Source organism: Lithobates pipiens, unplaced genomic scaffold (assembly GCF_037356315.1).
Source record: "Lithobates pipiens isolate NorthernLeopardFrog02 unplaced genomic scaffold, aLitPip1_a1.2 Scaffold_8, whole genome shotgun sequence".
In the NCBI taxonomy this organism is placed as follows: domain Eukaryota; kingdom Metazoa; phylum Chordata; class Amphibia; order Anura; family Ranidae; genus Lithobates; species Lithobates pipiens.
This window is the reverse complement of record NW_027507903.1, coordinates 311,607,394-311,622,422: the sequence shown is the minus strand read 5'-3', so window position 1 is coordinate 311,622,422 and position 15,029 is coordinate 311,607,394. Positions and strand designations below refer to the sequence as shown.

The following is a 15,029-nucleotide window of genomic DNA, read 5'->3' as shown; positions in this document are numbered from 1 at the left end:
GGGCCACACAGTATGCACACACACAGTATACAATCACACAGTATACACATACATTTACACACAGTATACACACACACAGTATACAATCACACAGTATACACATACATGTACACACAGTATACACAGACATGTTTCTATTAGCTAAGAAGGTACTGGAGAGGTGGCACAGCTATAATCTTGTGAATATTAGACCAAAAGGATGTCGGTAAGGGACATTTCAAACACAGATTTTTACATACTGTCCCTGGTTTTACTGAGGCTGGCAACCCTGATGGGGCCCCCTAGTGGCTCGGGGCCCTCGGGCAGTGCCAGAGTGGCCGAATGGTCAGTCCGCCCCTGAGGCTGGTTATTGTAGTTCCACAACTAGAGGCTGTCAGCTTTCCTAGAACTGCTCTACACTGTACATAGTATGTTGTGGATAAACCCAAGCAAAGCCAAATAATGCTGATAGATAGATAGATAGTTCTACAGACAGATAGTTGATAGATATATAGATGCAATCATGGATAGTTAGATAGATAATGGATAGATAGATGCATTGATAGATAGTTGATTAATAGATAGATAGATATATAGATAATGAATAGATAGATACATAATGAATAGATAGATGCATTCATGGATAGATAGTTAGATAGATAATAGATAGATGCATTGATAGATAGTTGATTAGTAGATAGATAAATGCATAGATAGAACGCTGATAGATAGATAGATAGATAATGAATAGATAGATATATAGATAGGTAGATAGATAGTTAATGAATAGATAGATAGATAGATAGATAGATAGATAGATAGATAAATAGATGGATATATAGATAGATATTGAATAGATAGATAGATAGATAGATAGATAGATAGATAGATAGATAGATAGATAGTCAATGAATAGATAGATAGATAGATAACAAATAGATAGATATTTAGATAGATAATGGATAGATAGATGCATTGATAGATAGTTGATTAATAGATAGATAGATATATAGATAATGAATAGATAGATAGATAATGAATAGATAGATGCATTGATACATAGTTGATTGGTAGATAGATAAATGCATAGATAGAACGTTGATAGATAGATAGATAGATAGATAGATAATGAATATATAGATATATAGATAGATAGCTAGATAGCTAGATAGATAGATAGTTAATGAATAGATATATAGATAGATAAATAGATGGATATATAGATAGATAATGAATACATAGATATATAGATAGATAGATAGTTAATGAATAGATATATAGATAGATAATGTAGATAGATAGATAGATAGATAGATAACAAATAGATAGATATTTAGATAGATAATAAATAGAAAGATAGACAGATAGATAGATAGATAGATAGATAGATAGATAGATAGATAGATAGATAGAGTGCATTGAAAAAGTATTCATACCCCTTGATATTTTCCACATGTTGTCATGTTACAACCAAAAACGTAAATGTATTTTATTGGGATTTTATCGGATAATTGTGAAGTGGAAGGAAAATTATAAACGGTTTTCAATTTTTTAATCAGCCCCCTTTACTCTGATACCCCTAACTAAAATCTAGTGGAACCAACTGCCTTCTGAAGCCAACTAATTAGTAAATAGAGTCCACCTGTGTGTAAAGTTAATCTCACTATAAATACAGCTGTTCTGTGAAGCCCTCAGAGGTTTCTTTGAGAACCTTAGTGAACAAACAGCATCATGAAGGCCAAGGAACACAGCAGACAGATAAAGAATGAATAGATGGATGCATAGATAGAAAGTAGATGTATAGGTAAATAATGGATCGATAGATAATGAATGGATAGATGCATAGACAGATGTAGATCTGATGATAGGAGGTATTGTAGATCCTGGATGAATATATATATATATGTTTATAGAAGTAGGTGGTAAGGCTAGGCAGGGCGGTGAAGAGAGATCCTGTACTTGTTGCACACATGGAGGGAGTAGAGTCCTCCCCAGGCTGTATATTGTGGCAGAGGTGTGGGGAGGGGCGGACACCTGTCTGTGTGTTTGTGTGTCTGTGTGTGTGTGTCTATGGCCGGAGTACATAGACACAGTACAGAGAAGCCGGCGATCGCTGTGAAAACTTGTACACTAACTTCATGACAGCGAATGACAGTGCCGCCGCGGCTCTCCGGGGATTGGCCTTCGGGAGGTGACGTCACGAGGGGTGTTATTAAAGGCAGCTGTAGGGGAGATGAGTTTAGAAGTGGCAGGGACTGTCTTTGGGACGGGAGCGCTGCGCATCCTCCAGCCAGCCAGCCAGCCAGCCAGCCGGCGTCAGATGTACGATACGGGGCAACAACGCCTCCCATACGGGTGAGAGGATCGGGGCCACCCAGGCAGCTACATGCAGGAGGACACTGGCCACAGCGCTGGACGAGCAAGCCAACTGAGCCGCTTTAAGGAATAAGACAGAAGAACAAGTTCACCGCTATGGATCTACTGCTCACCCCCAGCCCAGCTCCGAACTTCACCAGACCACAGAACAGCACCAAGCCTAGTGATGCCTGGATGGTAGGCATGGGCATCTTGATGTCCATCATCGTCCTGATCATCGTGTTAGGGAATATCATGGTGATCACGGCTATAGCCAAGTTCCAGAGACTTCAGACAGTCACTAACTACTTCATCACCTCCTTAGCCTGTGCCGACCTGGTGATGGGCTTGATGGTGGTGCCCTTCGGAGCAGGTATCATCATCATGGATTCGTGGGAGTTTGGCAACTTTTGGTGTGAGTTTTTCATATCAGTAGACATCCTGTGTGTTACTGCCAGCATAGAGACGTTGTGTGTGATAGCACTGGACAGGTATTTCGCTATCACCTCTCCATTCAAGTATCAAAGCCTGCTGACCAAGTGCAAAGCCAGAATGGTCATCCTCATAGTTTGGGTTGTGTCAATCCTCACCTCCTTCCTCCCCATCTACATGCACTGGTATAGAACTTTGGAGAGCAAAGCTGTGGATTGCTACGCCGATGAGACCTGCTGTTACTTTAACACCAACCCTGCCTATGCCATTTCATCATCCATCATCTCTTTTTACCTACCCCTGGTGATCATGATCTTTGTCTACGCTAGAGTCTTTCAGGAGGCCAAGAAACAACTGAAGAAGATAGACAAAAGTGAGGGGAGGTTTTATCAGCAAGATGCCAATGGCAAAGTGGGCAACAGGAGGACATCCAAGTTCTGCTTGAAAGAGCACAAAGCACTGAAGACACTGGGCATTATCATGGGCACCTTCACTTTGTGTTGGCTCCCTTTCTTCATAGTCAACATAGTTCAGGTGATGCACAAGGAGATCATCCCTGCGCAGGTTTACACCTTCTTGAACTGGGTGGGCTATGTCAACTCTGCCTTCAACCCACTCATCTACTGCAGGAGTCCAGACTTCAGATACGCTTTCCAGGAGCTACTTTGTTTGAAGAAGTCAAGCACCAAGCTCTACACCAATGGATACCCCCAAAGCAATGGGAACAGTGTGTACAACGAAGAAAGTGATGTTGCTCAGATGGGCAAGGAGAGAACTAATGAGGTCTTCTTCAAGGAGGAGAAGACCCCAAGTCCATCCCTACTGAGATGTGAAGGTACTGTGGTGGACTACAGAATGGATCCCCTGGGCAAGAATCACAACACGCAGGGTGATTGCTTATTATAGGATCCCCCCTTTTTGTTTTTTTAAAGAAACACTGATGACAAACTGGATGCTTTGCAATACAAGGGTCAATCAGATCTTTCTCTAATGTATTGACATGAAGGATATGGAGGTTTTTCTTTATATTAAAGTTAAATTGCAGCTGGGCGGTGCCCATGATTTGCAGGATGTATACTTTTTTTTTCTATTAGGCAAGTGTTATGTTTTTTTTTTTTTTTTTCTGTATAGTTTCACTTCCTAAATTAAGGTAAGAAGACATTCACTAAAGCATTAAGGCTTTTTGATTGTGTTGCTGTCTTATATATTTAGCAAAACTAGAAGAATCTACCTCATGGATCTGAAAAAAAAGAGAAAAGTTATGTTCTTGTGTTTTTAGAATTTTATCTTTTTTTTTTTTTTTTTATGTCTTGCATATTTTATGTTATATTTTGTGTCCTGTTACATGTTGTGATTGCAATATGAACACTTGTTTGCTGGAGTGGCTGGTCTCTCCAGCAGTGGATAGGTTAATTTGGCGGATGTCAATCCCAGATTTATGTATAAAACAAACATAGGAAAAGACAGCGCAGAACGTGTGTGAGAAACCCATTTCTGAAAGCTGAAACTCAACGCCATTAACCCCTTCATCCTGAGATCCAGGATCAAACAGCATGTTGGAGGGACATTACTATACTGTGGGCAAGTGACACACCATATTCAGGGTTGCCAACTGTCAGTAAATTTACGAACAGTTTGAAAAAAAAATCTTAATTTTTGCATCTGTCCGTGGACGTCCGTAACGGACATTCACGGGCAGATGCAAAAATGACAGATTTTACAAACAGTTCATAAATTTACTGACAGTTGTCCGTAACGGACATTTACTGACAGATGCAAAAATGACAGATTTTACAAACTGTTCATAAATTTACTGCCAGTTGTCCGTAACGGACATTCACGGACAGATGCGAAAAAGTTACGGATTTTACAAGCTGTTCGTAAATTTACTGACAGTTGGCAACCCTACCCATATTTTGGGCACTGACAGTAGTTGAATGGACGACCTTCATGTGAAGGATTCCCCCAGGCATGAAGGGGTTTAAAGTTATTTTGAGTTCACTTAATTTTAGCAGGAAAGCCCATACGGAGAACCCATCCCCCTTCAAGAGACCTGTGGACTATGACAGTCGAAGGGTGATTTATTACATGCAGTTTTATGAGAAGCCCTGTTGGCTTCAAATGCAAAAATGTAGGAGTTGACTTATGGTGACTGTCCACTGGAGTGTCATATGGTAGGTTTAAAGGGCCACTATTGTGAAAAATAACACATTTTAACTGTATGTTATTTATAGATAAAATAATAGTATTCATTGTGTTTTTCATTATTTTTTTAAATTAGATTTTTATTTTTTCTCCACATTTATGTGCCAACCAACTGTCCAGATGGCATACATTGATACAAACTATGACATTGGCAGAGATACTTGGGCAGTTGCAGATTTTTTTTTTATTTTTTATAAAGATTCAAACTATATGAATAAAAGGTGACTGTTGCAAGCAGCCCAGAAAGTGTTCTACCCATATAACGTCCACGCTTGCGGGACAATTTGGTCTGCATGCGAAGGAGGGGATAAACTAAATCTATAAAGCAAGTAAATTGTAAACTATACTGAATTCTATTATTATATCTACTAACATACAGTTATATATGTGTGTATATATATATATATATATATATATATATATATATATATAAAATTTTATTATATATATATATATATATATATATATATATATATATACACATATAAATTTTTATATATTTTTGGCAATAGTGGCCCTTTAATAACCAGTCCAATACTGAATGTATAAATGTAAACTTGTGTTGGTCTGCTTTTCTAGTTACCATATAACAAGCCGTACAGGTCTTTCCAGATGGAGAAGAACAGATGTTCCCCCACGACCTGCTCACTGTGGAAGTTAATCAATTAACTGACGCAGTCCTGCTGATTCAGACAGGTTTCTAGCCAGAAACTCGTCACTAATCAATTTTTGCTTTCGCCATATCCAGTTTAACTAATACTGCTGAATAAATAGTGTAAAAATCTAAAAGATTTAAGTAGCCTGTGATGAGGTCCATAAGCTGCAGAATTGGTTTTCCATCGCAGAGCATGCTCAGGTAATAGGGAGAGCGTTGGAAATAAATGAGAGGATTTCCTAGATCCTGCTGGAAGCATGCTGAGTTAATCAATTACCGAATCTGGAAAAAATAGAAAAGATGGGATGACTTTTTCTTAATGATTGACTGGGGAAAAAAAAAAAACGTCTTCTAGCGGAGTCTATAATATAGGGGGATGAGTTCTCCTGGTTAGTTAAACGCTCGGGCTTGTTTAATAAGATAAAATAAAGCGCATAACCCATAGCAACCAGATTTCCTTTTTTTTCTCACTTGGTCACATTTACGTAAAATAACCTTGGTTGCTGTGTGTTATGGCACTTTGCACCTTTATTGTAGTTTGCACAATCTTACTAACAAAAGCCCGCAATCAGCTTGTTTAATACTACAGTGCAAAGAGTAATAGTGTATTGTGAAATTGGCCACAAATGTTACACCCTGATCGTGCAACTCTTCTTTGGCTTTGCCACCAACTATATGGTATGAAGGACTTTCTAAGCAATCCCCTTTATTTATGTCTAAGCTGGTAGACCCTTCAACTGCATAGTTGTTGGCAACTCCTACGGTCACCATATACACATTGCAATCTGACTGTACAACCTTTCCACAATCATCTTCAGATTTACCAACACCCTGTAATATGAGGAACTACCTAAACTGTCCAATCAATGTATGTCGAATCAGGCAGGCTCTTGCACTAAATAGTTGTTGGTAGATCTAAAGGGGATTGTAAAATCAGAATGTAATGTGTGTGTTGAGCTTTAGGGAGATTGTACAATCAAATTGTAAAGTGTGGGGCCAGGTTTGGTGTAACCAGACTAATGAAAGCTAATGGTTTCTGTTTGAGTACAGTACATAATTACTCTTTGCTTCATGTTACTTAATGATGGCCATTGTGATTAAGCATGACTACAGGTATTCCTGTCCACTTCACTGCATGCAGGGCCACCAGCAGATCAGCTCCTTTGCACATTTCCAAGCCGTACAGTATTGTATGCTGCTCGCAATTAAAGGTCATTGTACTATGAGTCCAAGTTGTTTGTGTTTTTATATTGTTTACATTTTTTGATGTTGGGTAAGCGTTGGGTCTGGAGATGTAAATAGATTCAAGAGGCAGAAAATATACATGACATGTTACTTTATATAGAGGGACTTAAAATACATTGATGGATTTTTATACAAAGGTTCTTTTATCTGTACAGAAATCAAGTCATTTGACATTGGAGTTGACTAATACTATTAAAACTAATGGGGTTGTTTTCACCCTTGCCTGTGGTCAAATAACCGGTGCAGAACAGGAAGTTTCGATTTTTAATTTCAAATTCCCTGGATCCTGATTAAAATTTGAAGTGAACTCACACAAGGGTAAAAATGACTTCTTTAGTCCTTTAAAATCAGTTCACAAACTTTACGCACCAAGATAATATATATATATATATAAAAGTTGCAGTTGTTTCTAACTACAAATTATTTGAAGATGACAGTCACATAGCTAAAGGAAAAATTGGCATTCTTATTTTTAAGCTTTGCGACTTGAGCCTATTGTGGTTAAGAAGACACTGTGAGGTCGATTTACTAAAGCTGAAGAGTGTAAAATATGGTGCAGCGCTGCATAGAAACCAATCAGCTTTCAGCTTATTTTGTCAAAGCTTAATTGAACAAACTGAATTAAGAAGCTGATTGGCTACCATGCAGAGCTGCACCAGATTTCCAAGTGCTCCAGCTTCCTGTGGGGTTGATTTACTAAAACTGGAGAGTTCAAAATCTGGTGCAGCTGTGCATAGAAACCAATCAGCTTCCAGTTCATTAGTTGTCAAAGCCTAAAGCGGAGTCCCCCCCAGCAAGAAATGAAAAATCAGCAGCTACACATACTGTAGCTGCTGACTTTTAATATTAGGACACTTACCTGTCCTGGAATCCAGCCACTGCAACTGATGTTTCCATTGGTGCTGCTGCAGTAAGGGGACCGGTGGCAGCACCCTGTAAGGGAAACTGACAGTGAAGCCTTGTGAAATCTATTGCGCATGCACAAAGCACACTGTACTTTCGGAATGGCCGATGGCGGGGGAAGGAGAAGGGGGGGGGCAAACTTCCGAGTGATCTTGCCGAAAGGTGCCAAATTTGGCACCAGAGGTGGGGAAGGGGCAGAAAAACTTTGGGTGCCATGCCACTTTAATTGAACACGCTGATATTAGAAGCTGATTGTCTACCATGCATACACAGCTGCACCAGATTCTGATCAACCTGCGGGGTAGATACTAAAACTAGAGAGTGCAACATCTGGTGCAGCTCTGCTTCCAGATTATTTTGTCAAAGCTTAAAGTGACACTAAAGGTACAGTTTTAAAAAAAAAAATAACAAACATGCCATACTCCTCTGCGCAGTTTATTTTGCACAGAGTGGACCCCGGTCCACCTGTTCTGGGGTCCCACGGCGGATCTCGCAGCTCCGCCCCGCAATAGATAACCCCCTCTTGGAAGCTCTCTTATCTTGCGGGTGCACTCCCGTGTCATACACTGTGCGTCCATAGCCACCGAATGTATGACTCGGCCCCACCCCCCGACATCCGTGTCATTGGGTTTGATTGACAGCAGTGGGAGCAAATGGCTGCGCTGCTATCAATCTATCCCATGAAGAGCCGAGAAGCCACAGAGAGAGCAATGCGGGATAGTGGCCATGGAAATTCAGGGCTCAGGGAAGTAAAAAGGTGGTGGGGGGGTGGGGGGTGGGGGGGGGGCAGACACTGCAGGGTGTTTTTTCACCTTAATGTGTAAGTGAAAAAATACAACCCCTTTAATTGAAGAAGCTGAAGTGAAGCTGATTGGCTATCATGCAGAGCTGCACCAAATTCTGATCAGCCTGTGAGGTTGATCTACTAATGCCTGGTACACACGATCCGATTATAGGACAAATGCATTTTTTTGCATGCTAATCTCACGTCAAATCTGATAAGTTTACTAAAGTCACAAATTTTCGTACAACAGAATAAAAAATCGGAAGTGATATCATGTGTTATAATACATTTGTATTGCATTTTTGAATGACAGCTGTACTGGTTAAAAGAAAATGTCCAATAGAATAATATCGGATGAACTGTCCTGATTGGCTCTCGAAAGCTCTGTACTAACGATCCGATTATCGTATGATCATTTCGAAAGCGGCATTTTTCATACGATTTTCGGGTCATGTGTACAGGACTTTAAACTAGAGTGCAAAATCTGGTGTAGCGTTGCATAGAAACCAATCAGCTTCCAGATTATTATGTCAAAGCTTAATTGAACAAGCTGAAGTTAGAAGCTGATTGGCTACCATGCACAGCTGCACTAGATTCTGGGTGCTCCAGTTTTAGTAAATCACCTCCTACAGGCTCTACTCACAAAGGGGGTTATTTACAAAAGGCAAATCCACTTTGCACTACAAGTGCAAACTAGAAGTGCACTTGGAAGTGCAGTCACTCTAAATCTGAGGGGTAGATCTGAAATGAGGGGAAGCTCTGCTGATTTTATCATCCAATCATGTGCAAGCTAAAATGTTTTTTATTTTCCTTGCATGTCCCCCTCGGATCTACAGCGACTTTACTTCCAAGTGCACTTTCAGTGCAAAGTGGATTTTCCTTTAGTAAATAACCCCCAAAGTCAACACACCCGGATAAGTTTACTTACGCTAAGAAAGTAACATTTTCAGTTGATTGCGATGAGATTTGAAAATGGCATTCACATGGTTAAATTAAAGAACCTTATCTTTGTGTTAAAGCTTTGTGAATTGAGCCTATTGTGTTGTTTACCCTTTTGCTCTACAGCCAGTTGTTAAAATGACAGTTGGTATAACACGTGACATGTGATTCCAGATCTGCCAGTCAATGTTTTGTAGCAAAACATCTTTCCCAAAAATACCACCCTTATCTCAAATGCACTCAGTGCTGATAAGCTCCTGAACATTTGCAAAATGTGTCTGTGAACATTTATTAAAAGCTCTTTGAACTATACCAACCTCTAACTTCTGCTTGTATGTTCTATTTTTATGTTTACTTTTATACAAATACTGCTACATAGATTAGTGATTCATTCCTGGGCGCTCCCCCCCAATCTGGCAGTGCCCCTGCCCGTTTTGCAGCTCTGAGTGTTACAGCGCTGTGCCACCCTCAATGACTGGGCAGAATGATTGCATTTACTATAAAGAGAAGCCTGTGTAATACAGTGGCGGTGCTGTCATTGGGCTTTGTGCAGTAAGCGTTGGAGGTGCATTCCTCGCTTGCAGTGCCTACAGATCCTGTGCAGAGTAGTTTGGTCAGAGGACTGTGTGCCCGGGTGCTGCTGTCAGTGTGACATACACCCTAACAGGTGCTCCACTGACTCATGTCCTAATCGGCGCACAGACACAAGCATAGAAACTTCACTTGTATTTGTTTATGATAATGTTCCCAGAAATATTTTTTATATCGTAATGGCAAAAAGCAGAACGGAGCCCTTGCACTTTACACTTAGCAATGTATAGATCCTACACTGAGCTTTTGTAGAATTCATCGGTGTGAACTATTTTAGAACTTTTTGTTTGTTATTTTGTTTTTGTTAAAAGTTAGGGTTTAGCCCTATATTATTGTTCCATATGGGAAATTATTTTGTAAATGAAGTGAAAAGTTTTAAAGTTTTGAGGAAGCTTAGCTGATGTTCGGCATGTGTAAACTGCGGTATATGATATAACCTTTATTGCCTCGAACCATATGGCACGTACAATATGTTCGGCACCCAGGTCACATTTATTCAAAGGAAACAAATGTGTTTGCGGGTGAATGTCAGTACTCAGGGCAGCTAAATTAAGAGATTTTTATGTAATTGATTTGCATTCAGCTTGTGTTATGGTAATAGAGAACTGTTTATACTTTTCTTGCCATATGCTAAAATTAAAAAAGGGTTGTGACATCATAGTTCCTATCAATAAAGACAAAGTAACTTAAAGCGGACCTTCAGTCATTTGTTTCAACTTTCCATCTATTAAATATTCTGCCCTTGTACAGGAATACCCCACTTTTAAATACACAATGGGGTTTATTTACTAAAGCTGGGAAGTGCAAAATCAGGCTCACTTCTGCATAGAAACCAATGAGCTTCTAACTTCAGTTTGTTTAACCCCCCTAGCGGGATTCCCGAGTCTGGCTCGGGTTGGGATTTTAATTACAGGAGCGGTAACCCCGAGCCAGACTCGGGATCGCTTCGCTCAATGCAGGGGAGGACACAGGGAGAGTTACTCACCTTGTCCCCTGGATCCAGCGATGTCCACCGCGCTGTGTGATCGAGCCGTCCTGCGCTCGATTCAAAGTGCCGAATGCCGCCGAGCTCCGTTCCCTACGACGTTACGGCGCACGGGAGCGGAGAACGGCGGCAAATTCAAAAATGTAAAAGTACACAAAACACACACAGCACTGTAATCTTACAGATTACAGTGCTGTATTAAAAAATACACACCCCCTTTGTCCCTAGTGGTCTGTGCTGTGCCCTGCATGCACTTTTATATTATAAATACTGTTTTTTTCTGCCTGGAATTTGGAGATTGTCCATAGCAACCAAAAAGTGTCCCTTTTTCAGTGTTTTAGGATTTGATTACATTATTGAATATTTTTTATTATTCTTTATTATATTATAAACTTTATCATACCCGGGATGTCTGCTAGACTCTGGTTTGAACAGATTTAAGAGCGTTATTCCTAAGAATTACAGGACTACAAAATAAAACGCCAGATTTCCATGCAAAATAATTGTACCGCTTTCAGCACCTTATTCCAGACTGAATCATACCGCCAGGGAGGTTAATTAAGCTTTGGTAATAAAACCTGGAAGCTCATTGGTTTCTATGCAGAAGTGAGCCTGATTTTGCACTTTTCAGCTTTAGTAAATAAACCTCATTGTGTACTTAAAAGTGGGGTATGCCTGTATTAACTTTGGATAGTAAAACATTTTTTTTGTTGTTGCCAGTAAATACCTTATACCAGGGATCTCAAACTGGCGGCCCGCTGCGAAACTACAAGTCCTATCATGCCTCTGCCTATGGGAGTCATGCTTGTAACTGTCAGACTTGCAATGCCTCATAGGACTTGTAGTTTTGCAACAGCTGGAGGGCCTCCAGTTTGAGACCCCTGCCTTATACAGTCCACTTCCTGTTTTTTGTCTGGTCATTAGTCTACGCTTATGACATCATGCACTCTCTTGTGAGAGTTTGCCAGGAAGGGGGGGGGGGGGGGTCATAAGAGGGCCAAAGAGAGCTGCAGAGCTGGAGGTGTGCCTCTGTGTAAATCCAGAAAGTGAACAAGCAGCACAGTTAAAATGGCTGCAGCCAGACTTAGTGGAGGGATATTTCTGCAGTATATTTGGCAAGTACGGAATCGCAGAGGGGGTTATATACGAAAGGCAAATCCACTTTGCACTGAAAGTGCACTTGGAATTGCAGTCACTGTAATCCTAAGGGCTAGATCTGAAATGAGTGGAAGCTCTGCTGATTTTATCATCCAATCCTGTGGAAGCTAAAATGCTGTTTTTTATTTTTTCCTTGCATGTCCCCTTCAGATCTACAGCGACTGCACTTCCAAGTGCACTTGCGGAGCAAAGTGGATTTTCCTTTAGTAAATAACCTCCAGTATGTATAAAATAATATGCAAAGTGGTTGGAGGGAAGCTTCAAAATGACAAAGATGTTTTTATTATAAATTATGTGAGGAGACTGCAGTTCCTCTTTAAAGTGGTGTTGCCATCAAAAAAAAAAATAGCTTAAAATTCATAATTAAAAATAATAATTGGAAATTTTTTTTTATACTCACCTCTAAATGCCTGTTGCTAGGGGGTTCCTCGTAGTCTGCCTTCTTCAATGCCCGGGCTGGTGACATCACTTCCCCTCGCTCCGCACAGTCATCTGGGACCTGTCACGTGTCCCAGATGACTGTGCGGCGTATCATGGCGCCCGGGGTCGCTTGCACATGCGCAGTGGATGCCTGGCTGGGAAGCCACATCTGGGTGCCTACAGTAAGAATTCCAGGGCCGCGATCGGAGCGGGGAACAAGGGGGTAGTTTATGTGTCGTTGGATCAGTCAGGGCAGCCTCCCAAAGAACCAAAAAGCAGGGTTCCAGTACGCTAGAAAAAACAAGGAAACAGGGGGCGCCTCTGAGTATATATCATAAAACAAATTTATTATAACAGCAATATCCACTCACATGGGGGAAAAAGATGTCGCGTTCATATCCTGTATACTGGGCTGAGGAGATGGTTGTAGACCTGCAGGTCACAGCAGATCTATTCAGGCTAGCCTCACATCAGAACAGGCTGGGGTGGCTGAGCATGGTGCTGACTTTCTAAACAAATGGTCAGTTTACTGTGCTTTGGTCCTTAGGGGGGCAGACTTTGGCCAGCGGGAATATAATTTTTTATTTTTTTTGCCATCAGTGGGAGTAAGCAGGTCCCTATCTTTGGTATTAGGGTGAGGAATAGTGCCCCATAGTTGGTGTCAGTGGGAGAAATAGTACCCCCACTTTGATGCCAGTGGCAGGAAATATGCCCCATTGTTGGTGTGATGTGCAGAATAGTGTTATATCCGTGTGTGGGATAAAGGCAAGCAAAGGGCCACAGTCTGGAGACCCCTGCTATAGACGTATATATCTTTGTACTCCTGGAGGTTACCAGTTCTTTTTCAGGCTTGCCCTTCTAATGATCTTTTCTATTTTAGAATTTTTTGTCATTTTTCCTAGACATGACTCTCCTTTTTTTACTATACATTTTTTAAAGTGTTTGCAAATGATCACCTTGTAAAACAACCTATTCAGTCTAACTGCTTTGGGACCGCCCATGGTAGATATACTGCGACAGCGTGGCCGCTCTGTGCCAGATCATGTACCTAGTAGGGAGCGCGCACGTGTGCCCCTTCTGCCCTGGCTGTGCTGCGATTGGATGCAGAACTAAATAGCACCCGATGATTGGCTCCCGACATTACCAAAGAGAGCCCTGTGTAGGTGAACAAGCACAGGGCTTTCTTCTGACAATAGTTTCTTCTGTACTAAGTTTCTGTGTGTGAACTGGCCCTTAAAGAGGTTGTAAGTCAGAAGGTTTTTCTAATCTTTATGCATTCTTTGCATTAAGATAAAAAGTCTTCTGTGTGCAGCTCCCCTCAGCCCCCTAACACATACCTGAGGTCCCTTTCTGTCCAGCGATATCCACAAGTGTCTCAGCCATCCGAGATTCTCCTTCCTGATTGACTGAGACACAGCAGTGGTGCCATTGGCTCCCACCACTGTCAATCAAAATCAGCTAGCCAATCAGGTGAGAGCTGGGTGGGGCCAGGTTGGGGCTCCGTGTCTGAATGGACACAGGGAGCTGTGACTCAGCCCGGGTGCCCCCCTAGCAAGCTGCTTGCTAGGGGGGCACTGAACAGGAGGGAGGGGCCAGGAGCAGAGAAGAGGGACCTGAGTAGGGAAGGATCTGGGCTGTTCTTTACAAATCCATTGCAACAGAGCATGTTAAGTATAACGTGTGTTAATTTTATAGGAAAAAAATTTGACTTTACAATCACTTTAAATAAATAAAAATATCTAACAGTGAGAGTGGGGTCCCCGATAATGGGTGTGGCTTATGCAAAGTCCAAGGAATTTAAGCGGAGATATTCTACCAATAGCATCCCCAAAAAATATAAGAAGTGATCTGGTGATTAAAAATGTATGGAGATCTTAACCCCTAATGAGCTTCTCTTATTTATTTTGTTAAATATACCATTGGAACATTTTGTTAAAACTGTTAGACCTATGCAGAAAAAAAAAAAGAGAAAAGGTCAGCACTGGGCAATGTACACTTCTTGTGTTATTTTAAACAGCCCTTCTAGTTTTCACGATCGGATTTTCGGCAGGGAATTGTGTGATGACAGACTGTTTGCCTAAAATCCGACTGTTAGTACGCTCCTTCAGACAATTGTTGTCCAACTTTATGCCAAATTTTGGATAGAACCGAAAAGTGCAACAATTGGTGCAGCTGTACTCTGTAGCCAATCAGCTTTTAACTTCAGCTTGTTCAATTAAGAATTGACAAAAAAAATGGAAGCTGATTGGTTTTTATGCAGAGCTGTGCCAGACTTTGCACTCTCCGATCTTAGTAAATCAATCCTTGTGTGTACAGTAGACACCTCCATACACTCTTAATGAAAAATTAACACGTAAACCTAATTAGTTCAGTCCACT

General features: G+C 40.9%; 1 protein-coding gene across 1 annotated transcript; it reads left to right on the top strand.

The window, feature by feature from the left end:
• Positions 1-2,079: 2,079 nt before the first annotated feature.
• On the top strand, positions 2,080-5,397 carry ADRB2 (adrenoceptor beta 2). Its single transcript, XM_077472755.1, has one exon. It carries the CDS (start codon positions 2,452-2,454, stop codon positions 3,670-3,672), a length of 1,221 nt encoding a protein of 406 aa, XP_077328881.1. The 5' UTR covers positions 2,080-2,451; the 3' UTR covers positions 3,673-5,397.
• Positions 5,398-15,029: the final 9,632 nt, after the last annotated feature.

Excerpts from the sequence above, each read along its gene's own strand:
- ADRB2 (XM_077472755.1), top strand. The coding sequence starts at position 2,452 with ATGGATCTACTGCTCACCCCCAGCCCAGCTCCGAACTTCACCAGACCA.